Source organism: Astatotilapia calliptera, chromosome 9 (genome assembly GCF_900246225.1).
Source record: "Astatotilapia calliptera chromosome 9, fAstCal1.2, whole genome shotgun sequence".
Taxonomy (NCBI): Eukaryota; Metazoa; Chordata; class Actinopteri; order Cichliformes; family Cichlidae; genus Astatotilapia; species Astatotilapia calliptera.
The window spans coordinates 3,746,193-3,772,442 of record NC_039310.1 but is presented as its reverse complement, the minus strand read 5'-3'; the positions used below and the strand labels follow the sequence as shown (position 1 = coordinate 3,772,442).

Below are 26,250 nucleotides of genomic sequence, written 5' to 3'. Positions count from 1 at the left end.
TGAGCCACTTAGAGCCATTGCATACTTTTAACACTGCCTGCATTCTCCAGTTGCGTGTGAACCAGGACGAACCCATGGACGAGTATCTGGCCCACCTAGAGGAGGCTCAGGCTGGAGAAGAGGACCGGGCAAGTCTGGGCCTGTTGCTGGGACCTGGTTTACCCTGCAAAGAGCAGATGAGAACAAATGTCATCAATGAGATTATGAGCACAGAGAGAGACTACATCAAGCACCTGAAAGACATCTGTGAGGTTTGCATTGAAATTGATTGGTGTTTTACTTGGGACATATCTGTTCGAGCTTCATCTAGAAATCGATTTCTAGATGAGGAACTTTGTCTGCTTAACTCTCTTGTATGTCTCCAATATATCTGCCAACCGTCTAAATGTCTAAATTCTCCCGTAGTTTCATTGACCATCTCATTTTGCCATTTTTCTCATCCCATTATTTGCTTGACCAGCTCGAACTTTATTGTGAATGACTGTATTACACCTGTTCTGAGTGTCAACACACACTCCCCACAGTATTTAACCTGCAGCCTGATTCAAGTCAAGGGTGCATGATAATGTATACACAGGTTACATCCTTCGATTCATTTTCTTTACCGCTTGTACAAGCTCCAGCACCTGAGTGTCACTGAGCTTAGCCCAACTGTTAATGCATAAGAGGCCTGAGGATTGATCACAGGGCTGACAAATAAGGACAAACTGTCATTTACATTCACATTAATATCTATGAAATGTAGATATTTATGAGTAAATCATGTCTTTGGACTGTGGGCAGAGTACAGACCAGCACAGGGACTTGCTGAATGAATTACAACCCTCTCTTAGCTTTTGTTGTTGCCTCTTTTTTTTAAGAGCAAGACTTTAAAACGTGCAATATTTTGTAATAAAAAAAAAAGACAAACAATGCTTCTTTATTAAAGTGTACAACAAGCCAGAGTCACATTTTCAACAGACATGTCATCTTCCAGGTCAGAACTTTAATGTAAGAATTCAGTTCAGTTCAGTTTTATTTATACATCAAACTAGATTCGCCTCAAGACCCTTTACAATGTGCAACAGAGACCCTACAATAATACAGGAGCCCCAAAGATCAAGCACTTGGCAACAGTGGGAAGGTAAAACTCCCTTTTAAAAGGAAGAAACCTCCCTCATGGAGGGGGCGGCCAGTTTGGTTTGAGGAGAGGGAGACAGGACCAAAGACACCCTGTGGAAGAGAAGGTTAATACTCCAAGAATGCAAAATTCCACCAAAGCACTCACTCCCTGGGCACTATTTACTTTGGCTTTGTATACATTTATGAGTTTTCTGGCTCTTTCCTTTAACGACAAATCTATCTATCTATGTATATATATATATATATATATATATATATATATATATATATATATATATATATATATATATTAGGGGTGCAACGATACACAAAATTCACGGTTCGGTTCGATACTTTGGTGTCACGGTTCGATATTTTTTCGATACAAAAAAAATGTTCATGCCTTTTTAATTTGTCATTTATTAAAATTATAAATATATATTTTAACTCAAAAGTACAGTTTTTAAATTTAACCCTAACCCTTGTGCGTGTTTTTTTATTTTGACAGCGAATGCGCACCTGCGGACCACTTATGTGCAGCCCTGGTTATTTAGCTCGTCATATTGCAGCCCCAGAAATTCTTTTGTCCATGAAACCATAAAGCTGCACTTTCTTTTTGCCTTATAGTCTGATTTGTCATAACTTCTCCGTTTTGTGGTAAGCTTTTCTTTGGCTGTCACTTCTTCACCCTGACCTGTCTTATTTGGCTCAGCAGAACTAAAATATATATACTGCTACTTTTACACACGGACTCACATAAGCTCAGCGATTCTCTGCGCGATCAACCTCTCATATGTTTAAGCTGCGGGAGATTTCACTTGTCATGTTTGCATAGTAAGCTAACGATTAATAAGACGATGTCAGAGGAATTGGTGCACAAATTATCGTCACTCACAGATCAGTGCTGTCGCTCTCTATACACAGTTCGCGAGATTGCAAAGTGAAAGCAAAAAAACAAGCGCAAATTCAAACGCGACTTCAATATGTCACATATTGACAGTGGCTCACCGATGCCAATGACATAATTACCCAGCTACATTTCTGAAAGAATGCAAAAGCATTGATATATATTTTTCCTTCCTACAATAGCCCGACGGGAAAAATCGCTAGCCCTGGGACATCGGGCTAGCGATATTGCGAGCCCTGTATCTGATTGAGGAATACAGGGCTAGCGAGAATTTAATTTTCATCACGTTTCTCCTCGTACGTTCACGGCTCCTTTTGCTCACGTTAAAATGCTGCTGCAGAGGAAATTTAATCACCACGTTTACAGAGAAATGGCTCTTTCCAAAATAAAAGCTATACTATACGCTTCTTCTGGGCTATATTCTCAGCAGCATATTAAACATATCAGGTCCCCATAAGGAGAATCCTGTGCTAACGGCTGTCTAAATGACTCGGCTAAAGTTAGTAGCATGCTTGTTGTTTTTGTCTTTGCACTAGGATGATGTCGGTGTAAATGTGCAGTCATATTCGTTGTGTTCCCACTAGTGCTTTCAGGTTAATCTCGTTGAAATGACCTTAACGCCACAACACGGCAAATCTCCGTTAACGAGCTACCGCCGATCGCCCCGTGCATGGGGCTGGACGGCCAACACGTTAACGAGCTAACTGCGCTAACACACTAGCTCCCACCCATGTAATTGAGCATTGCGTGGCACATCCAACATACTGTTTTACTTTAGTCCATGACTCGCTTACCTTCAGGGTCATACGTCACATGAAAACCAAAATAATTCCAAACGCCAGATCTGAATGAGGGTGAGGGAGGTTCAATTTGCCATGTTGCAAGGAGAGCTTAGCTTCTGTCTCACTAGCTTGCCCTGCGCTCTTCCTTCTGACTATGCTGTCTGTGTTGAGCGCTCAGTGGATCTGCGCTGGACAGTGCAGCCTAGGCGGAGTAGTTGAACGCAGATCCACTGAGCGCTCTCAACACAGACAGCATCGTCAGAAGGAAAGTTGATAAAATAAATTACAAATTTTGTATTGTTCGATACATATGCGTACCGAACCGAAAGCACTGTATCGAACGGTTCAATATCGATACGAATATCGTTGCACCCCTAATATATATATATATATATATATATATATATATGTATATATATACATACATACATACATATATACATACATACATATACATATATATATATATATATATATATATATATATATATATATATATATATATATATATATATATATATATATACACAGTGGGGCAAAAAAGTATTTAGTCAGCCACCGATTGTGCAAGTTCCCCCACTTAAAATATAGCCTCTGTAGAAATTATCCACACCCTCACTTACCTTAACTGCACTACTGTATAGCCCTGTGTAAACAATCATTCTGTACATACGATAATTTTTAACCCTACAACTGTTTACAACTTGCATAGTTCCCATTTCTGTATAGCTGTATATCTCAGATTCCTGTAAAGTTATTTATTTCATATTCTGTATAGTTTTTCATATTTATATCCTGTTCATATCCTGTACATAGCTTGTACTCACTACAGCCTGTACATACTTATAGTTATAGAATATTCACAACATACTTCATACCGTGTACATTATAACATAATAGACCCATTTCTGTAATATACTTACATATCTATATTATTGCTAATATATATTGTAATATATCTATATCACTAAAGCACTTCTGGATGGATGCAAACTGCATTTCGTTGCCCTGTACCTGTGCATGTGCAATGACAATAAAGTTGAATTCTATTCTATTCTATTAAAATGATGACAGAGGTCAGTAATTTGCACCAGAGGTACACTTCAACTGTGAGAGACAGAATGTGAAAAAAAAATCCATGAATCCACATGGTAGGATTTGTAAAGAATTTATTCGTAAATCAGGGTGGAAAATAAGTATTTGGTCAATAACAAAAATACAACTCAATACTTTGTAACATAACCTTTGTTGGCAATAACAGAGGTCAAACGTTTACTATAGGTCTTTACCAGGTTTGCACACACAGTAGCTGGTATTTTGGCCCATTCCTCCATGCAGATCTTCTCGAGAGCAGTGATGTTTTGGGGCTGTCGCCGAGCAACACGGACTTTCAACTCCCGCCACAGATTTTCTATGGGGTTGAGGTCTGGAGACTGGCTAGGCCACTCCAGGACTTTCAAATGCTTCTTATGGAGCCACTCCTTTGTTGCCCGGGCGGTGTGTTTTGGATCATTGTCATGTTGGAAGACCCAGCCTCGTTTCATCTTCAAAGTTCTCACTGATGGAAGGAGGTTTTGGCTCAAAATCTCACGATACATGGCCCCATTCATTCTGTCCTTAACACGGATCAGTCGTCCTGTCCCCTTGGCAGAAAAACAGCCCCATAGCATGATGTTTCCACCCCCATGCTTCACAGTAGGTATGGTGTTCTTGGGATGCAACTCCGTATTCTTCTTCCTCCAAACACGACGAGTTGAGTTTATACCACAAAGTTCTACTTTGGTTTCATCTGACCACATGACATTCTCCCAATCCTCTGCTGTATCATCCATGTGCTCTCTGGCAAACTTCAGACGGGCCTGGACATGCACTGGCTTCAGCAGCGGAACACGTCTGGCACTGCGGGATTTGATTCCCTGCCGTTGTAGTGTGTTACTGATGGTGACCTTTGTTACTTTGGTCCCAGCTCTCTGCAGGTCATTCACCAGGTCCCCCCGTGTGGTTCTGGGATCTTTGCTCACCGTTCTCATGATCATTTTGACCCCACGGGATGAGATCTTGCGTGGAGCCCCAGATCGAGGGAGATTATCAGTGGTCTTGTATGTCTTCCATTTTCTGATGATTGCTCCCACAGTTGATTTTTTCACACCAAGCTGCTTGCCTATTGTAGATTCACTCTTCCCAGTCTGGTGCAGGTCTACAATACTTTTCCTGGTGTCCTTCGAAAGCTCTTTGGTCTTGGCCATGGCGGAGTTTGGAGTCTGACTGTTTGAGGCTGTGGACAGGTGTCTTTTATACAGATGATGAGTTCAAACAGGTGCCATTCATACAGGTAACGAGTGGGGGACAGAAAAGCTTCTTACAGAAGACGTTACAGGTCTGTGAGAGCCAGAGATTTTCCATGTTTGAGGTGACCAAATACTTATTTTCCACCCTGATTTACCAATAAATTCTTTACAAATCCTACCATGTGGATTCATGGATTTTTCTTTCACATTCTGTCTCTCACAGTTGAAGTGTACCTCTGGTGCAAATTACTGACCTCTGTCATCATTTTAAGTGGGGGAACTTGCACAATCGGTGGCTGACTAAATACTTTTTTGCCCCACTGTATATGTATATATACATATATATATATATATATATATATATATATATATATATATATATATATATATATATATATATATATATATATATATATATATATATATATACATATACATATATATATTTATATAGATATTTAATTCTTTTTTTTGAAAATGGATTGTTAAATTAACTTATGTTATAATTTTTTTGGGGGGCAATTTATTGCTTAAAATGGAATTTCAGGTTTTCATTATTTATAATTGCCATATACCAGTTTCATTGCCTAAATCTTGCCAATAAAAGCAAAATTAACAGAATTAATTTTTAAATACAAAAAGACATTTTAGGAAAGTTTGACCTTATTAGATCTCCAGGACAATATTAAATTGTATTGAAGAAATTTTCAAAATGTGATGATGCCAGCATCAGCTCAGTTTCAATTCAGTTGTATTTATATTGCGCCAAATCACAGCAACAGTTGTCTCACTTGCAACATCACTGGTATGCACTGAGTTACACTACGTTCTTCTTTTAGAAGGGTTCAGTTTTTGATTAGCAAAACATTCACCAACGGTTATACTTTATCTCACCAGTTTAATTTCACATAGCAGTAGTTTTGCATATACACTTTCATAACAAGTTTTAAAAACCACTTTTCCAGTTCTCACACCCATCTGCACTTACACAAAGGACAATTTACATCTAAATGTTGGCAAGTATACTCCTAAACTTCATAAACTTCATTCTTATTACTACTGAAATGATAACACTGTGGCCCATTTTGATTGGGGGGGGGGTGAGCATGCGCATAATGAGAACCAACATAAGCCCAGAGGCCCCAAGTGGCTGCAACCAACAGCAAAGACCAAGCTGCATTGGACAGCAGCATGCTGAGCAAAAAAGCACATTGGACGTTCTCCACCAGCGCCCAAGGCCCCCCAGCAAGATCCTGTCAGTGATTCTAAGTCCCTTTATTTGGCCCCCAAACCTGACCTGCATGTAGGAAAAAGAACTTTGGAAATCTGTCCTCCAGCATCAGGAAATCTGGGCCTGAACTCTGAGATAGTCTGAAATGTACAAATGACCAAATTCAAACCAAGTGGAAAAATGAGAGAGAACAGTTAGTCTGTGAACACACTGTGCTCTGTGTATGTTTGACATCTAAAATCAGCAGGTTTTCCTCCTGTCTCTGCCCCTCAGGGTTACATCAAACAGTGCCGCAAAAGGACAGACATGTTCACTGAAGAGCAGCTTCGTACCATCTTTGGGAATATCGAAGAGATCTACCGATTCCAAAGGAAGTTCCTCAAAGGTCTCGAGCAGAAGTTCAACAAGGAGCAGCCACATCTGAGTGAGATTGGTTGCTGCTTCCTTGAACATGTAAGCTGAATCAAAAAACAACAAAAAATCTTCAACTGGTTTTCTTAAAACCTTTAGAAAACCAGTTAACCCACACACACACTTCTGCTTTCAGTCCTTCTGAGTTGTCCATTTCATAGTGCTTATATTACACCTACATTTTTTTGCCTGATTAATTGAAAATGCTTTATGATGTTTCATGACAGGTCTGAGAGGTGTTTTCAGTCACATATTAAACACTCTTCCCACACCATTCTCTCACCTCTAGCCCGACTTGTTGTTGTCTGTGTTCAGCAAACAGATTTCCAGATCTATTCAGAGTATTGCAACAACCACCCCAATGCCTGCATCCAACTCTCCAAGTTGATGAAGGTCAACAAGTATGTATTCTTCTTTGAGGCTTGCCGACTGCTTCAGAAGATGATTGACATATCTTTGGATGGTTTTTTGCTGACTCCAGTTCAGAAGATCTGCAAGTACCCGCTGCAGCTGGCAGAACTGCTCAAATATACCAACCCTCAGCACAGGTGACTGTAAGCTCTTTGACAAACTGTCAGAATTTAAGTGCTCCCGAGCTAGCGAGGGTCCAGTTGGCTCCTCTCTATGACATACATTTCATCAGTAGACGAATCCAAAAATCCATGCAGACAGTCACATGCTTTTCTGTGTCAGGCCACCAACAAAGCTTTTCTCCAAATGAAAGCGCTAAAATAGCTTAATGATGACTTTTTCTCGATTTCAACAGTTGCCCGTGTGCACATGTGAGTATAACAGAATAACAGAATCACAAGTGGTGATATTTCAGAATTTAAGATTTCCTAAAGACTTAACCAGGGCATCACGTGGTCAGATGCAGTTATCTGAAGTTTTAAGTTTACACACTCTTTGGGTTTCATCTTCATTCTTAAGAGTGATGCAGCATTAAATCTTAGTGGGATATTCAGACATACACAGATTGAGGGAAAAAAAGAGCCTCTGCCTTAAACTGAATTTCAAACAATGATTGCCTACAGCGAGAAGGAAAAACTCCCTTTTAACAGGAAGACCTCTTAAATATTCAGACGTGTGGCTGAACCAGGCTCAGGGAGGAACATATAGAGACAAGGGGTCACGGAAACTTCCATAAAAGGAAAACAAGAATAATATATTAGTATGAGATGGATTCTGTGCGGAGAATTGCATGTCTACCTGCAGGTGTTCCAGTTTCTTTCTAGTCCAATTTCATGCATGTTAGGTTAATGGTCATTCTAAATTGTCCATAGACAAGGCAGATACACAAAAGTGCCCAATAAACAGAATACAACCTGTTTTGTAAGCCTAAAAAAAATGTCCATAAAACATAACACAAATCTAATGAGGAAAATGTGAAAGTTAAAAAAGTAAGCTAGCAACTACGGCACAGGAAACTGAGAAGAAGCATTCAGGAACAAGCTAGGGTGAGAGGAACTGAGGCACTGACAAAGAATAAGGGGAATACAGGAATGAGAAATACACAGTAGGGTGATGGGCAGTGAGGAAACACCTGGGAAACACAGCTCAACTAAATCAGAATAATCACAAATCATGGGGGAAGGAAAATTAAACACCAAACAGAAGAGATGACTAACAAAGTAAAACACGAAGTACGAACAACAGACGTCTAACAAACAAACTTGACAACAGGATACAAGGAAAGCAGGAATGGTCACTAAACCAAAACTAAAGAACTTAACTATAACACAAGGAGAATCTAAAACTAAGAATAAGAGCTACAAAGAAAAGAATACTGTGACAAGGACCACAACACTGACCGTGTTTATTTTCTCTTTATTTACGTGGCACACTACTGACAGTTTCTTGTCGTTCGGTTCAGCACCCACGCGTGCAGCTTTCAGCTGCGCTATGACACTCCTCCCCACTCTCAGCTCCGGCTTCACTATATCACGAAGGAAGAGAGAGAGCTCATTAACTAAACTCCACGCACCTGTCCCACCTCCCCGGCACTGCCCCTTGAGCTCACTGCACCACCCCTGCCCTGCAGCTGAGCCAGGGACCACACCTCCGCCAGAAATACAAAAGCCATACGTATCAGTAGAATCTCAAATACAGAACATCAAACTCGGGCCAACACCCCAGAGTCCATGACAGTGAATCTTCAAGATGGACTTGTCAGGCAGGAGGAAGAAAGATTGATGTAGTGAAGGAAGACATGCAGAGGATTAGTGTGACAGATGAGGATGTATGAACTGAGATGGAGGTGAACAAACTACTGAGAGGTGGGCAACTCCAGGCCTCGAGGGCCGGTGTCCTGCAGGTTTTAGACGTGTCCTTGATCCAACACAGCTGATTGAAATGGCTAAATCCTCAACATGTTTTGAAGTTCTCCAGAGGCCTGGTGATGAACTCATCATGTGATTCAGGTGTGTTGACCCAGGGTGAGATCTAAAACCTGCAGGACACCGGCCCTCGGGGCCTGGAGTTGCCCACCACTGCCCTAGAGGGAGGAGTGCCCAAAAGAAAGTCTAAAGCACTGCAGCATCAGTATGACTAGAAGAGCACAATATAAATGCAAGTGCATCACCTTAAATGTCCCAAAAATGTGCAAATACATTATTTCATTATAGCTGGTCACTGTATTTTATCAGCATTTATCTAAATCGATTGATTGATTTTTGCCTTTACTGTTCATTCTTTGCACAGTGCAATGAGTGACGAGTAAAGCAAGGGAAGAAAGAGTGTGTGGGAATGACATGCAGGTAATGGGCCGCAGCAGAACCAATCCAAGGCTCTGCAGTTTAGCGCCAGGCTGTTCTGATGACCTATAGCAACACCCTCCAGTAAACCCCCAAAACTCCATCCCCGTAGAGACTGTGTCTGCTCCCATACAAGCAAAATCCAAACCAAAATCGGCAAACAACCATCCATCCATCCATCCGTCCGTCCATCCATCCGTCCATCCATCCATCCATCCGTCCATCCATCCATCCATCCGTCCGTCCATCCATCCGTCCATCCATCCATCCATCCATCCATCCATCCATCCATCCATCCATCCATCCGTCCATCCGTCCATCCATCCATCCGTCCATCCATCCATCCATCCATCCATCCATCCATCCATCCATCCATCCATCCATCCGTCCATCCGTCCATCCATCCATCCGTCCATCCGTCCATCCATCCATCCATCCATCCATCCATCACTGTTAAAGATGAATTAAAACTCTATTTATCCTTGTCCACTGGACAAGTCAAAAAACAGTTTTAGTTGTTATCCATCATCTTCAGTGTGTTTATCTGATGTCTCTGACTTTTTTGTCAGGTTCAGTGCCCAGCCAAATAATTGTTGTAAGTCCATCCATTTATATGTTGAAATGACACTGCATTTAACTTAACTTAAACACATAACTCATAGGCTGGAGAGGATATTGTGCCTTTGGAAGACCTTAATTTGACCTGGAATATCTGTCTTTTGCTTTACATAGCAATACTATAGTTTAGGATCCCTGGGTCTGTTTCATCATATGTTTTGTTTGTTGGACTTTTGAATCAACATTGTATTGTGTTTTGAGAAAAGTATTCTGGATTTATCTGGATTTGTTCGTGCCTTTGATGTTCCCCCCGTGCTTCCTGGGTTATTGTCTATATTTCTAGTTCTCAGTCCTCGTTCATTCTCAGTTCCCTTCTGTGTCGAGGTTGTCTTAGTCTCTCCGTGTCCCTCACTCTCTCTGTGTTGTTTTTCCTGTTTTATTTTGTCAGCCCCTTGTCTCGTGCATGTTATGTTCAGTTTTGCTTCCCCTATCTCGTCTGTTTGCTTCAGCTGTGTTCCCATGTGTCTCCACTTCCCCTGACCACCCTCCTGTGTTTATCTGGTGTCAGTTCCCCTTTGTCCCTTATCAGAGTGTCCTGTTATGTTCTGGTTTCTGTCGTTCCAAGTTTAGTTTTTCAATAGTTCCCATTTACACTTGGACTTTTGCCTTTGTTTTTTACCTGTTCCATCGGTTTAATAAAGGGCTCGCTTCTGTTAAAACCTCCGCCTGCCTCTGTGTGCTCATCACACACAATCCAACACTCTGAAGGAAAAGTCTTCTGTAGAGCTGGGACATCTTACTATTTGTCAATGATAGGTTTCTTTTTAACACTTTTTCCAGGCTGACAAAGAGTCAGAGCTCTGCTGAATGGAGTCTTCCTTTAGACTTTAATAGTAAAGACTAGTAATGATTATTATTTTTCTAACAATTAGAATAAATTTCACACCCTTCCCAAGGATGTACCAGTAAATACAACAGCTTTAATAGCTGCTTATATTGACTTTCTCTAACATGTAAACATGTCTCTTAGAACTCATTCCTACAAGACTGCTCTAAGTCTGATCATTAAGTGATAGCCCAACTTTAAATATGATTAATTTACTTCTAAACTGAGATTTGTTTTTTTAATTTGGCCGCAGGAATCTTAAAAACATTTTGTCTAACCAGATACTGGACTTACCTTGGCCTCTAGCAGCGCTTTGAGGAACCTGTGTCATTTTTTAATCAGGCCATGTCCTTGACTGTACACATAACTACTTTTATGTATTTGTGCAATATCACTAGAACATTCTGTCTCAGAATGCTGAAAAGTCAGTTCATGCATTTATTGCTTCTAGTGTTAACTACTGAAAATCCAGTATTATCTCCCTGAAAAGCCTTCAGCTGAAACAGAAGGCTGGAGGGACTAAGAAGATAAACCATATTTCTCCCACATTCTCCCCATGGGCTCTCTGTAAATCCCCCAATTTAACAACCTTCTCCTTACATACAAAATGTTGAATAATCATCTTATCTTAAAGACCTCATAATACCATACTATCATAATTCAGAGTTGGGGGGAATGGGATATCAGTAGCTCACAGTCTGGGTTTAGGAGACAGACACTATTTGTACTTTTAGATTAGGTCTAAAACTTTCCTTTTTATAAAGCGTATAGGTAGGGCTGGATCACGTGACACTGAATCATCCCTTAGATATGCTGAAATAGGTTTAGGCTACTGGGGGGTTCCCGTGATTCACTGACCATTTCTTCTTCATTCACTCTCTGTGGCTTTATACACAGCGGATTCATTCATGAAAGATTCAGTCAGTCATTAGTAACTATGACTCTGTGTCTCTCTGCTCACTTCTCTAACCCCTCACTCCCAAGCTGGTCACGGCAGATGGCTGGCCCTCCCCTCAGCCTGGTTCCACCTGAGATTTTTCCCACTCAAAGGGAGCTTCTCCTTCCCACTGTTGAAAAATGCTTGCTCATGGGGGCTCATTTGATTGTTGGGATTTTCTTTCTAACATTGTAGGGTCTTTATCACCCTACAGTATAAAAGGCCTTGAGGTGACTTTTGTTGTGAATTGGCACTTTATAAATTAAATTCAATTGAACGGAAATAAAATGGTGCATTTGTTAAATATATTTTGTGAAGTGAGGCACAGAAGGTTTACAGTTACTTCACTCTAAGGTGACCTCTGATAAATTAGTTGGTTTTTCTGTCTGAAAAGACTAACAGACACGGCATTTTAGTTTGTGCAGTTTGGGGTTTTTTTCTACAGAAAGCCCCATTTTCTGACAGGTTGTCCGAAACCACACTATACTGTAACTGTAACACGACGCCCTGTTCAACAACTCAGTGATTGCTTTAATGGTTGTTTAATAATGGAGTTCTGCAGCATGGCGGATGCATCAGTTGTGCTTCACAGAAAATATAAAGAGTGTGTTATGGAATCACCACAAATACTTACTTTATAATCCAAATGCATGTCACTCTCTAAACTTTAGGGACTACAAAGATGTGGAGGCAGCTTTGAATGCCATGAAGAATGTTGCCAGGCTTATAAATGAGAGAAAACGGCGCCTTGAGAACATCGACAAGATCGCTCAGTGGCAGAGCTCCATTGAGGATTTTGAGGTTTGTAATGAAGCATCTTTTTTCTAACATTTCTCCAACACTTACTATTAACTGCAGCATGTCTGAGAAGCACCTAATAGCTGCATGTGTGCTTTAAACCTTACAGGGTGAAGATGTCCTCAGCAGAAGCTCTGAGCTCATCTTTTCAGGAGAGCTGACCAAGCTATCCCTGCCTCAGGCTAAGAGTCAACAGAGAATGTTTTTCCTTTTTGACCATCAGATGGTGTACTGTAAAAAGGTGCCCTTTTTTTCTACTATGGATGTCATTTTGTGAGGTACTGATAAAAGCATGTGGCAAGAATCACCCTAAGTGCCAGGAGAAAGGGGCATCAGTGTATATGTACAAAAGAAAAGGTTATCCATGGTTGTGTATCAGGTGTTATTTATATAGCGCCAAAACACAACAACAGTTCCCTCAAGGTGTCTGTGTAAGGTAATACTAATGTGTCAAGCTAATAGGCTTAATTTGTATTCTAAATACAAATACATTTCTATAATTTTCTAATAATAATTCACTTTATTCCACAAGAAGAAGACAGTTTGGTCAGTGGAAGAAGAAAAATGGTGGTATTTATGTACTGAGATGGATCATTAACTGAATTGTCAAGGTTTGTTTGGTGCAGGACTCAATCGCAGGACTCCAAAACTCTAAAACTAGTGAAAAGTGAAAAAATTTATTTAAAGGGGCATATATACATTAGAGATGGCACGATACCACTTTTTTATGTCCAATACCGATACCGATATCATAAATTTGGATATCTGCCGATACCGATATGAATCCGATATAGTGTTTTTTAATCAACAAAACAGTTTTTTAAATATCTTGCTGCATTTTGTATAGGTTCATACTCAAGTTTAAAACAACAACTACACTAAAGCTATTCTGTTATACCTGTATGCAAAAAAAAAAAATTTCATAGTTCAGCAATACTGATCAATCTAATAAACTTAAACCTACACCATCCTCCCTATTCTGGTATTTTAAAGAGTACTTAGCGTAAATATTAAGCAACCTAACTAATAGGGTTCCAACTCCCAGCAACAACAAAAATAAATAAATAAAAAATAGGGAACCACCCCTCACGCGCCACCTCATGATGCTTAATCGACGTAATCAACCTTAATTTGATGCAGTGTGAAAAAAAATGCACAGAAATCAATTATTTTTCAAGAAATATTAAATAGATTCAACATCTTTCTTCAACAAAATTGCAGACTGCACAGATGGTACCTTCCCAAAGGAAAAAGTACTATAGCTTACTAGGGTATATTAGACTTAATAGTTACTATATACAGTAATTGACTTCTATTCATTTTACATCAAATTAAAACTTTGGGTGTCAGATAATTATTTATTAAAAGCTCGACATTTTAAATGAGAATAAGAAAGAAAAGTATGTCTTTGTGCCCCCTTTTCCCTGTTAATGCCCTATCGGCCCCACTGGCTAAACTTTGCTAGATCCGCCCCTGCACAGTTACCAGCGTCAGCTACGTAGAAAAAGATCCTGGTGTAGAAAGTAATATTAAATACATTCTAACAACAGCTGATCAAGCTTAAACGTGCTGCTGTTGTTCAGCTGCTGGTTTCCTCTTTCTGGTGCAAAGTGGGCCAAAAACAAACAAGAGAGACTCAGGACAGAAAAGCTGATCAGCTGATCGTTAAGCAGTTTCATGATTGAAGTAGCAGCAGGAGAGGCAGTCGCTCCATATATCGGTTGTTAAGCTTAACGCAGGAATGCTTTACAAACATTCAGAGATGGACTTACACACTTGCTTTACTTCTCTCGGGATAACTTTGTCGGAGATGAAATGCCGGGTTGCTAGCGAAGCTCCAAATGCTATCCAGACCACCGACAGGTCCCGCATGCCACAGCCGCTCTATCACGTGATGCATACTGCTCCGACGTGCTAACGTGCTGAGGTGAGTTACGGCGTGTTGCAAGTTTTGTGAGGTGCTTTCGTGATATTTAATGGATCGGATTACATTTTTTATTTGTCTCCGATATCCGATCCAGTAATTTAGGTCAGTATCGGACCGATACCGATACGTAATATCGGATCGGTCCATCTCTAATATACATATGCACAGTGAATAATGGGAAGAGGGCTCCAGTTCCTTGTTCAGCCTGTCTGTCTGACCATTGGTTTGGGGGTGATAACCTGATGAGAGACTGACCTGGGCACATATGGTGAAGCAGAATTCCTTCCATACCTTTGACGTGAACTGAGGTCCACGGTTGGAGACGACATCTGAAGGGATTGTATGCAGGTGGAACAAGTGATCCATCAGCAGCTGGTCCATCTTGAGTGCTGTGGGGAGCTGCAAAATGTGCTGCTTTGGAAAAGCAATCAATAATAGACAGAATTACCATGTTTCCTGGTGAAGGTGGAAGGCCTGTCAAAACATCCAGGGCGATGTGTGATCAAGAGGGCCTGGGGTTGGTAGCGGTTGGAGCAGGCCCGCCGGAGGAGAGGTCAGTGATTTATTTTGGGGATAGATGGTGCAGGCTTTTACATACTCTCGGGCATCTTGAGCTAAAGTCACCAGAACAGGCTCCCAGGAACGAGATGGTGCGTTGGATTCCAGGATGACACGAGAATCATGCCCATTGGAGCACCTGGGCCTGCACGGATGAAGGGACATAGAGCCGGTCCGGGGGTCCTGTCCCAGGATCAGGTTCGGTATGCTGCCATACCGCTGACTCAATTTCCCAGGGGAGTCCTCCTATTACACAGCCCCTAGGAAAGGCCAGTGTTTCCACTTGAGCCTCCTCAGAAGGTGAAAACTGGTGTGATAAAGCATCTAGCTTGACGTTTTGGGACCCAGGCCAGTAGGTAATTGAGAAACTGAACCTGACCCACCTGGCTTGGCGCGCGTTAAGCCGTTTTGCTGACTGAAGGTAGGCGAGGTTCTTGTGGTCTATCCACACAGTGAAAGGCTGTGCTGTTCCCTCAAGCCATTACCGCCACTCCTCCATCACCAACTTGATATCCAGTAGCTCTCTGTCGCCAACGTCGTAATTTTGTTCTGTGAACACATGGATGGAGTTTACCTTCAGTCTGTTGACTAAGTTCCACCTCCACGGAAGGGTCAGGTGCGATTCAGCTGGGTGAGAATGGGCACCAAAGTGAAAGGTTGCTTCACGTGAGCAAAAACCTCATGGGCTGCCTGCCCCCACTGAAACAGGACCTTTGGAGAGGTGAGGTGAGACAATTTTACTGAAGTCGTGAATGAAGCGACGATAGACATTTGCAAACCCCAGGAATCGTTGAAGCTGTTTGCAGTTTGGTGGTGTGGACCACTCCAAGACCGCTTGGACTTTTACTGGATCCGGTCTCAGATTTTCCTGTTTAATAATGGAAGAGAGGAAGCCCTTCTCAGCTTCAACAAACAGACGGTTCTCCAGCAGCCTCTGCAACACTAGTTTTACATGCCGTTCATGCTCCACCACTGACCTGGAGAAGATGAGGATATCATCTAGGTAGACAAAAACAAAGTGGTTGATGAAGTCTCTGAGAATGTCATTAACGATGGCCTGGAAGACTGCCAGAACGTTTGTTAACCCAAACAGCATGACAAGATACTCAAATTGCCCCAAATGAGTGTTGAAGGCCATCTTCCACTCGTTCCCCTCCCTTATGCGAAACAAATGGTACGCATTGCGGAGGTCCAGTTTACTGAAGATTGTCATTCCTTGGAGAAGCTCAAACGCAGAAGTCAACAAAGGCAACGGGCATTTTTTTTAAACAGTTATTGTGTTCAAACCCCGATAATTAATGCAAGGTCTTACAGACTTGTCTTTCTTTTCCACGAAGAAAAATCCTGCCCCTAAAGGAGAGGAAGATGGCTGAATTATCCAAGCAACAAGTGAGTTGGTAATGTATTCCTCCATGGCCTCCCTTTCTGGCTGGGACAGGCTTTAGAGTCGACTGGTTGGCAATGGTGCCCAGATAGCAAGTCAATAGCGCAATCATTGGGCCTGTGTGGAGGCACGATCCTTATTAAATACCTCAGCCAGTTCATGATAAACCGAAGGAACAGCAGCTAGGTTCGGAGGTGTTGGCGGAGGTGATGCTGGAAAGAGGAGAGACGGAGGTGGTAGATCTGGGCGACTGTAGCTCAGGGGGTTGGGAAACTCATCTGTAACCAGAAGGTCGCCGGTTCGATCCCCCTGCTCTCTCTCGGTGGCTGTGGCTCAGCTACTGATCGGAAGGTTGGTGGTTCGATCCTAGGCTTCCCCAGTCTGCATGTCAAGTGTCCTTGGGCAAGATACTAACCCCAAATTGCCCTCCAATGCGTTCATCGGAGTGTGACTGTGTGTGAATGTAGATTAGTTTGCACTTGCGTTTAGAAGTGCTTGCATGAGTGGGTGTGAATGAGGCATGTTGCATACGGCGCTTTGAGTACTCTGGGAGAGAAAAGCGCTATATAAGAATTAGTCCATTTACCATCTCTGTCCTGGTCATTTTGTCCTTGGGCAAGACACTTCACCTACCACCTACTGGTGTTGGTCAGAGGGGCCGATGGCGCAATATGGCAGCCTCGCTGTCCACCAGTGTGTGAATGCGAGTGTGAGTGAATAGTGGAATTGTAAAGCGCTTTGGGTGCCTAGAAAAGCGCTATATAAATGCAATCCATTATTATTATTATCATTATTGTTTTATTATTGGAAAGCACTTTGGTCAACTTTGTTGTTTTTAAAAGTGCTATATAAATAAAGTTGGATTGGATTGGATTATCTTAGGCATGTCATGTGGCATTCCTCCCTCCATCTAGAAATGCAGCCATTTCTCCAGTCAGTGAGTGGGGTTGTGTTGTAACAGCCAGGGATAGCCAAGAACCAGATGGGTTAGTGGAGCCTTAAAAACAAACAAACTGATTAACTCAGAATGATATCCGGAATGATGTTATCAGTTCAGTAATGTGGGTGACGTCTGGTAAACGCTAACCATTCAGGGAGGAGGTTCGTAGAGCATGAGGCAGTGGCTCAACAGTTAAGCCTAGTTTCTTAGCAAGGGAAAAGTCAATAAAACTCTGTTCGGCGCCGAAGTCAATTAATGGAGTGAGTGGGTGGAGGCGTGAGCGGTTAGCTCACAAATTCATTAAACTGTAGGCTGGACGACCTCTAATTATCTCTTTCTAAATTCAGATTATGCCGAAGTTTTTATATTCTGCCTTAAAAATCATAGAAATGTGATGCCATGGTCCTCCAGTCCTCCTGTGTTGGCTCACTCGGCAGCAGAGACCTGCAAATGGATCTCAGAGAGTTACTGAAAGAGAGATTGCTGAGGAAAGAAAATACTGTGGTGGAGCCATGGGCCTCGCTAACTGGAAATCCCTTTGCTTTGCTTCTGACTTTGTCTTGTAAACTTTTCTCCTGAGCCCTGTGTATTGAGTCCAATCTACATCACGTGTCTAACCAGTTACTTGTCCTGGTTACTGGAGGCCAAGATAATGCCGTCCAGATTATATCCTGTAATGCACATTATTAAGCAAATAGTAAGGACTGCTTTGCACAGTACCTCTAAAATTAGGATCATCCTATCTCAGAGTGATATAAAAAAACATTTCATGCATTTATGACATCTAGGCCAGACTATTGTAATAATTTTTCAGGTTGTAGTGATCAAAAATCCTACAGTGAGACCTCTGACATGGACTAAAGAGACCATATTTTTAGCTATTAAATCAAGAGCCAAAGTTAAATTACTCCTCATATACAAAGTCTTGAATAATCAAGCCCCATCTCATCTTAAACACCAAATTTTACCATATATCACCCCAAATGAGCACTTTGTTTCCTATTCTACTCTGGGAGCCACAAGTCGCCACAAGTCTGAAAGCAGAGCTTTTAGCTGTCAGGTCCCTCTCCTATATTAACCAGCACCCAGTTTGGATTCAGGAGGCAGCCCCTCTTTGTACTTTTCACTTTTCTTTTTTTTTTATAAAGCTTTATAACATTTGTTTCGGGTCACTTGATCCAGCCTCTCTCTTAAATATGCAGCAATAGGCTCAGGCTACTGCTAAGGCTCTCCATGATGCTATGAACATTTCCTTTTCACTCCCTGTTTATACACCACTTTGCATTCAGTCATTACGTCTTGATGCATGCTCAATCATCCAGGTAAGTAAATCTCCAAAAGTTGATTCTGTTCATCTGGACGTAGCGTTTATTGGGAGAAACGTTTCGTCACTCATCCAGGTGACTTCTTCAGTCTAAGCAAACTGAAGGGTTTCCCCAATCTTATAAACAGGACATTTACATAATGACTGAAACCAGCCCACTGAAGGAACAATGGGATGGGAGGTCAGTTCCTTCATCATGATTATGCAAATTCTCATGACTATTGATCAACAACCACTGATCAATGGCCATGAGTCCCATTCACAGAGAGTTGGGGAATGGCTGCAATCACAGCATTGTAAGATGGTGACAGATGTACCCTTAGGCCCCTCCTCGATTCAGAGATGGTCTTTCCCTTTTCATGTAAATGGCCTCCTTGACTCCGCCCTCAAACCAGCGTTCCTCCCTGTCCAGGATGTTACATCCTCATCATTGAAAGAGTGTCCACTGGCCTGTAGGTGTAAATAGACTGCAGAGTCCTGGCCTGACGAGGTAGCTCTTCTGTGTTGTGCCGTCCTCTTTGGTTGTTTGGTTTCCCCGATGTATAAATCCTGCCAATCCTCCTGCACTTAACAGCGTACACTATGTTACTCTGTTTGTGTCGGGGGACCCGATCCTTGGGGTGGATCAGTTTTTGCCGCAACATGTTTTGGGGTTTAAAGGTCACAGATACGTGGTGTTTAGAAAAAATGCGTCTCAGCTGTTCCGATACTCCTGACACGTACGGGATCACTACAGGTTTTCGCTTAGTCATTGGTTGTCCTTCTCTCCTGGATCAGCTGGAGGTTTCTTTAGGAGCCTTTCCAGCTCTGACAAAAGTCCAGCTGGGGTAACCACATTTACTCAGGGCCTTCTTGATGTTCTTCTGCCTCCCTGGCTGCTGTGTCAGTGGGGATGGTGTTCGTTCTGTGTTGTAGTACCCTGATGACGCCCAGTTTGTGCTCCAGTGGATGATGAGAGTCAAACCTCAGATACTGATCCGTATGTGCAGGTTTACGGTACACGTCAGCTTTTAGATGTCCTCCATTACTGATGGAAATCTCACAGTCTAAGAAGGCTAACCTGCCACTGTTCATATCCTCCCTGGTGAATTTGATGTGTCGGTCCACCGAGTTAATGTGATCCGTGAATTGTGGTACATCCTGAGATTTGATTTTCACCCAGGTGTCATCCACATACCTGAACCAATGGCTTGGTGGTGTTCCAGGGTAGGATAGCAAAGCCCTCTTTTCCACTTCTTCCGTGTACAAATTGGCCACGATGGGTGAAACTGGGAGCCCATGGCACCCATGTTTCTGCCTGTAGAACTGACCCTTGTATGTGAAGTAGGTGGAATTCACACACAGTTCAAACACACTTGGTCGATGCTGAGAGTGTTGTTTTGTTGTTTTTATATTGTTGTTTCGAATTGCTGTTTCTGTGGCTGTGATCAGCTCCACTAGCGGGATTTGTCTCACCATGACAGCAAAATTTAACCCTTTAGCAAGGATGTTTTCTCTGTTTGGGTGAGCTGTCTGTCAGACAAATTTTTCACCCACTTGTCTACATCTTCGGTGTTGCATCGTTCCCTCTTCTGGCCATTGAGTACACTCTCCGTATTTCGCTGTGGTTTCCGATGTACAACAAGTAAGTCAAACTTCATTTGTTGCCTGGTCTGCTCTCATCTAAAAGCATTGTCAGTCTCTGTCGGATCCGCTCCTCTTGAGATTTTAGCACGTCGATGGTAAAATTTGTCTGCCTCACCCATTCATTAAGCAGCTGGTGTGGTGCCTTCTGGAGGATTTTTGTTGCCTGGAAGCCTTTAACTGAAAAGCTCATTTGCAGACTTTTAGGAGTAATCCTGTTTTGTCTGCATCTGAGGCTGAATCTCAGGTGGTTCCTGTAATCCGCCATCTTACGTGCTGTTTGCTCATACTGACGAGCAAGCTTTAGGCAGTCCGTGCCAAAGTGGGAAAAAGGCTCTGATTAAATGTTGTTATCCCAGCTGGACATTTGTCAAAGCTGGGAAGACGCCTAAAGAAAGATCCAGCCGATCCAGGAGAGAACTGCTGACTATGGTACTCATGGCCATTGATCAGTGGGCTTTGATCACTGGTTGTTGATCAATGGTCATGAGAATTTGCATAATTATGATGAAGGAACTGCCCTCCCAGCCCATTGTTCCTTCAGTGGGCTGGTTTCAAATGTACTGTTTATAAGATTGAAACCTGCAGTCAGCTGAGACTGAAGAAGTCACTTGGATTAGTGACGAAACGCTTCTCCCACTGAAAACGCTACGTCCAGATGAACAGAATCAACCTTTGAACATTCAGTCATTTGTTATTATTTACCTCAGGACTAAAGACATGCAGTGGAAGTGAACCAGTCTCCCTCCTCTTACTCCAAACAGGTCACAGCCGTTGGCGGCTCCTTCCTGAGCCTGATTCTGTCAGAGGTTTCTTCCTGTTAAAAGGGAGTTTGTCCTTTCTGCTGTTGCCAAGTGGTTGCTCATGGGGGGTGATGTGATTGTTAGGGTTTTCTCTTGGGCTGTTGAGAACTGTTGAGGTGACACAGTGCTAAACAAAAAAAACTAAACAAAACAAACCTGTATGCTTTCATTTACTTTTCTTTTTACTCTTGTTCAAAACAAATCCTTCTTTAAATCTGCTGTCCATTATTGTTGCAGGACCTCCTGCGCCGAGACATGCTTTACTACAAGGGCCGGATTGACATGGACCACATGGAAGTAATAGATCTGGAGGATGGTAAGGAGAAAGACTTCAACATCAGCGTAAAAAATGCTCTGAAACTGCGCTCGCTAACTGGTGATGAAGTCCACCTCCTATGTGCTAAGAAGCCTGAGCAGAAAGAGCGCTGGCTCCGGGCCTTTACTGATGAGAGGAGGCAGGTCCAGCAAGACCGCGAGACAGGTCAGACATGTGCTCAGTTTGTCTTCATATGAATGGATGCTAAAACATTTGGATGATAATAATGGTGGCAATCCAAGTTTGTTGCAGCACTGTCGTGGCACATGCATTAAACAGATACAGACGCTGTAAACTTTCACAGAATTCTGATTTTTAAATTCATTTTGTCAAGGACATTTTCTGTCAGCTGATTTGAATGCTGTCGGTCTGGTGTCCTTACGAATAAACCTGTTGTTTTTATTTTCTTTTTGTCAGGGTTCACTCTCACAGAGGTCCAGAAGAAACAGGCCATGTTGAATGCCTGCAAAAGCCATCCAGCTGGGAAACCCAAAGGTATGCACCAATCAATTTATCGTAGAGTAACTTGGGGTTCAATATCTTGCCCAAGGATACTGTGCAGACTGGAGATGGGAGCAGCCAGGGATTAAACCTTCCAATTAGTAAATGACCTGCTCTACCTACACGACTGCAGTGGACAGCAGTGGAACTGAGCAAAGGGGTAAAAAAGTGGCCCATAGATGATAACGAATCGAAACGCCTGGCAGTACACACTTTGTGATCTGCTGCCATGTGCGTATGTCAACAGATTATGTGTATATCTAATATTTTTCTTGTTTCACCTGTTTGGCTCTTTGTAGAAGTCTCCCTGTCATTCATAGCCGCTCACTTTAGTTTATACTGAACTTTTACCGAGTTAGATTTAAACAACAAATGCAATCTCAGACCCTCATAATGAAACCCTTCCTTGTTTCCTAATGCATATCCTATTTTCATCTCCGTAATATTAACCGCCTTCGTCCCTCACTCACTCCAAACAGTACTGCCATACTTGTCAATGCTCTTGTCACATCCCGTTTAGATTACTGTAATTCTCTTCTCTACGGTGTACCTCATAAATCCACCTGCTCGCCTGACTACCATGGGACTCGAGCCTTTAGCTGTTCTGCTCCAAGACTTTGGATGCACTTCCACCAGATCACGAACTCTCTCACCACTTTTAAATCACGTCACAAAACCCATCTATTCAAAACTGCATACAATTGATTCGGGCTTAGTCCACTTTTACGTTGCTCAGCTTTTATACTTGCTTTTATACTTTCATGCTTTTTTTTCTCTTATGTCTATATTTTATTTTGCCATGTTTTATTATATTGTATTGTTGCTATTGTTCTTGTGCTATTGTAAGGTGACCTTGAGGGTCTTAAGGGCACCTATAAATAAAATGTATTATTATTGTATTATAAGTAATGATCTGTTGTTCGTCTTCTCCTCAGCGGTGTCCAGACCTTATTATGACTTCCTCCTGAGGCAGAAACACCCCTCTCTCCCCTCTGCTTTGCCCCAGCAGCAGGTCTTTATGCTGGCTGAGCCCAAGCGCAAGACCTCCACCTTCTGGCACAACATTGGCAGACTGACGCCCTTCAAGAAGTAAAAAAACTGTAAGGAAAAAAAAGCCTTGGAGAAAAGGAACAGAGAAGGAGAAAGAGTCTCTGTTCGTGCCTGAATAGACCATTTTTAACCCTTCCTCTCTTTAATTCCTACACATAATATCCTCTAATTATTGATTTATTGTATAGATATGAATTGAATATGTTATCTTTTGAAAGCACTTTATATGTTGGTTAACAATCAGACATGGGAATGGTCCTCTAGAGACAATGAGTCAGATAGGTAGAGTAAACTCTTGGTTCACTTATAAATAGACCTTGAATCAAGCACTGATTGGAACTAAAACTACTACTGTACTGCTACTGTAATAGTACTGTACTACTATTGTACTAGTACTGTACTAGTACTGTACTGCTGCAGGTGAGCGTGGGACTCCTGACTGTGCTGTCTCTGTGAAGACGTTGCCTGTCAACAAAACCTTGTTTATTTTCACTCTTCTGTTGCTTCATGATTTGACAGATGCCAAGTGTTTGTAGTGCCAGATGATCTGTTTTTATATTTGTTCCTTGTCTGCTTATGAAGAGACAACATTTCTTGTTTCCATGTACAGAAATATGATTTCAGCTATGTTTTGTTTCGTGATTATGATCCACCGGGATTTGGTTTTGTACTTCTCTGGTGTAATGTGCAAACTCCTGACGAATATCAAACGCAGCCCAAAGACAAATTGGCTCAGCACATGTTCTCGGCTGTTCTGGCTCCACGGTCTGAACCTCGACGACTCCTGATACCTGCTGTGTCAACGAAAGTACGCAACTCGCTCGATTTTCTTTTTCTTTCTGTTCTTTGTTGAAGTGCCATTTGAAGTGTGTCATGGATGCTTTACAATGACATGCATGGATGTGCTTAAAAGAAATACTGTGAGGAATATTTTTTTATCTCTGAAGAGCCCTGCTATATTTAACCTGATTGCTGGTTAAAGCTGGTTTCATTGTGCAGCCATGCTGACAGCATCTCTCTGTCTCACAAACACACATTCTTTTATCTACCTGTATTCACTATTCCTGCTCTGTGTATCTGATTTCCAGTATAATCTCATGTCAGATCAGTGCAGCCCGGCGATATTGCTCTGTAAGTGCATTTAGTGAAATGTACTCCTTACTCCTTTCTGTTCAAAAATTAAACGTTCCTAAAATGACTCATGTCGCTTCAACTTGGGGTGATTTTTACTTTGTTTCATGCCACTCTTTTTGGAGTTTCACTTCTTTAACGAAAAACCATGTGTACGCTAACATGGAGTACAAGCTAACATTTTCACTTTATAGATTAAAAAACCTGCTGAAAGTATCAAGTCTGTATTACTTTGCTTTTCATACCGTTCAAAGGGAGATTGCTTTGAAAATTGATACAGTTCACACTTAATGTAGTTACACTGCACAACTTATAATTAAAGGTTGTGGGAAGCACAGACTATACAGTATAAATGAGAAAAAAGCTACACACACACAGTTTCACTGACTCCACACTATTTACATTCATAGTGTGATGGTGCATCATGGGCAGCGATGGGAATAACGGCGTTACAAGTAATGGCGTTACTAACGGCGTTACTTTTTTCAGTAACAAGTAATCTAACTAATTACTATTCCTATCGTTATAACGCCGTTACAGTTACTAACAAGAAAATGCGGCCCGTTACTATTTTTCAACAAACAGATGGTTGAAGCTGTGTTCAGCTTACTGCATCTTATATCAGCTGCAGAAAGTAGCTGTAAGAAATCTGGGCGCTACAGCTTTAAGCAGCTGCGTGTTCCTGCGGATGGTAATCACGATCACTGTCTAGCACAACACCTGGAGCTCAGGGGGCAAAACAATCGCACATACTTTCTATCTCTCAGTGAGCCTGAGTTATGACCTTGGCTGCCTGTTTTTCTGCTTCCAACAAAGGTGGGGGAGAAGCTCTCGTGCAGTATACTCGGTTCTCTCTACAATCAGAAAAGCAAGGCCCTGATCCCGTGCACTCAGTATTCTCTTTATAACTCAGCAGTATGAAATGTCATAAAACCGTGTAACTCATTCACAGTAAATCAGCAGTATAATGTAATACAAATCAATCTAATAAATCTAATGATTTTCACATTCTTCTAAGTCAGAAGTATAATGCAAACTAAAACTACATAATGATTACACAATCGATAATAAGAAGTATAATGTGGCCTACAGCAGCATCATGATTAGGGATGGGTATCGTTTAGGTTTTATCTGATACCAGTACCAAACCGGTACTTTTGAAATGGTGCCGGTGCTTAAATGGTGCTCGAACCGGTGATTAAAGAATGGAGAATACAAACTTTGTCCAAAAACCTCTTATGTATAGCTGTTTTCCACTTTTTCTTTGGTCATTTTAGCCTTTTTGGCCAGGGTGAAGGGAGTATCTGCCATCAAACAAGAAGACAGCCGCATGTAGCTGTGATGATGTTTGCTAGTTCACCTTACATGCATTAATGTAATAACGTGGTTAGCCTACTCAACGTAAATTACACACGAACAACATGAAGCTACTCACGCAGAGAAGAACGGCTGCTGCTGCATCATCATCCGTCATCATTTCTGCTACACTGGCAGGGCTAGGGGCCAGGACTCTCCTCTTCGGGTTCTTGGGGGATGTTGCTAACTCCGGGTTCCAATAACAGGCACCACACCCGCAGTAGATGTGCACGGTGTGAGGTCTCTCAGCAAGCTATTAAATACGGCGCATTTCTCGGCTTTTAAAAAAAACGCTATGCGTCGCCAGATGTTTCATCAGATTTGAGGTGTTACCTCCTTTGACAGTATCACAGTATCAGCTTAAAGCACTTGTTGCAGGCTGCTGAGTTTGCATCTTTTGCTGTGAAGTACAGCCAGAATTTGACCGCTTCGCCTTGGGCATTTTTAATCTGTAGCTCTGCTCTAAAAGAACGTACGTACCTGGGCCCGCCTACTATCCTTGGAAAGGTAAAATGAGTGTGTGTCATCTCAGGAAAAAAAAGCACCGAAATGTGCGCTGCTTTTCGGTCTGGTTACTACCCTTTATGTCAGAACCAGTGCCATAATGTCACCGGATACCGGTACCCATCCCTAATCATGATTCAATCGTTTTGATTACAGGTAACATATGGCAGTATAATAATCT

The 26,250-nt window shown here is 41.9% G+C and overlaps 1 protein-coding gene across 8 annotated transcripts in view; it reads left to right on the top strand.

Moving 5' to 3' along the window:
* The window catches only part of arhgef4 (Rho guanine nucleotide exchange factor (GEF) 4), a 99,764-nt gene extending 75,339 nt beyond the window's left edge, over positions 1 to 24,425 (top strand). For all 8 annotated transcript variants that reach the window (XM_026180772.1, XM_026180768.1, XM_026180769.1 and 5 more), the window contains 8 exons: positions 51 to 251; positions 6,583 to 6,762; positions 7,036 to 7,268; positions 12,526 to 12,655; positions 12,762 to 12,893; positions 21,449 to 21,692; positions 21,945 to 22,022; positions 22,964 to 24,425. In XM_026180772.1, the coding sequence (XP_026036557.1) occupies positions 51 to 251; positions 6,583 to 6,762; positions 7,036 to 7,268; positions 12,526 to 12,655; positions 12,762 to 12,893; positions 21,449 to 21,692; positions 21,945 to 22,022; positions 22,964 to 23,121 (1,356 nt within the window). In that variant the 3' untranslated portion in view covers positions 23,122 to 24,425. The remainder of the gene's footprint in view (positions 1 to 50; positions 252 to 6,582; positions 6,763 to 7,035; positions 7,269 to 12,525; positions 12,656 to 12,761; positions 12,894 to 21,448; positions 21,693 to 21,944; positions 22,023 to 22,963) is intronic.
* Positions 24,426 to 26,250: the final 1,825 nt, after the last annotated feature.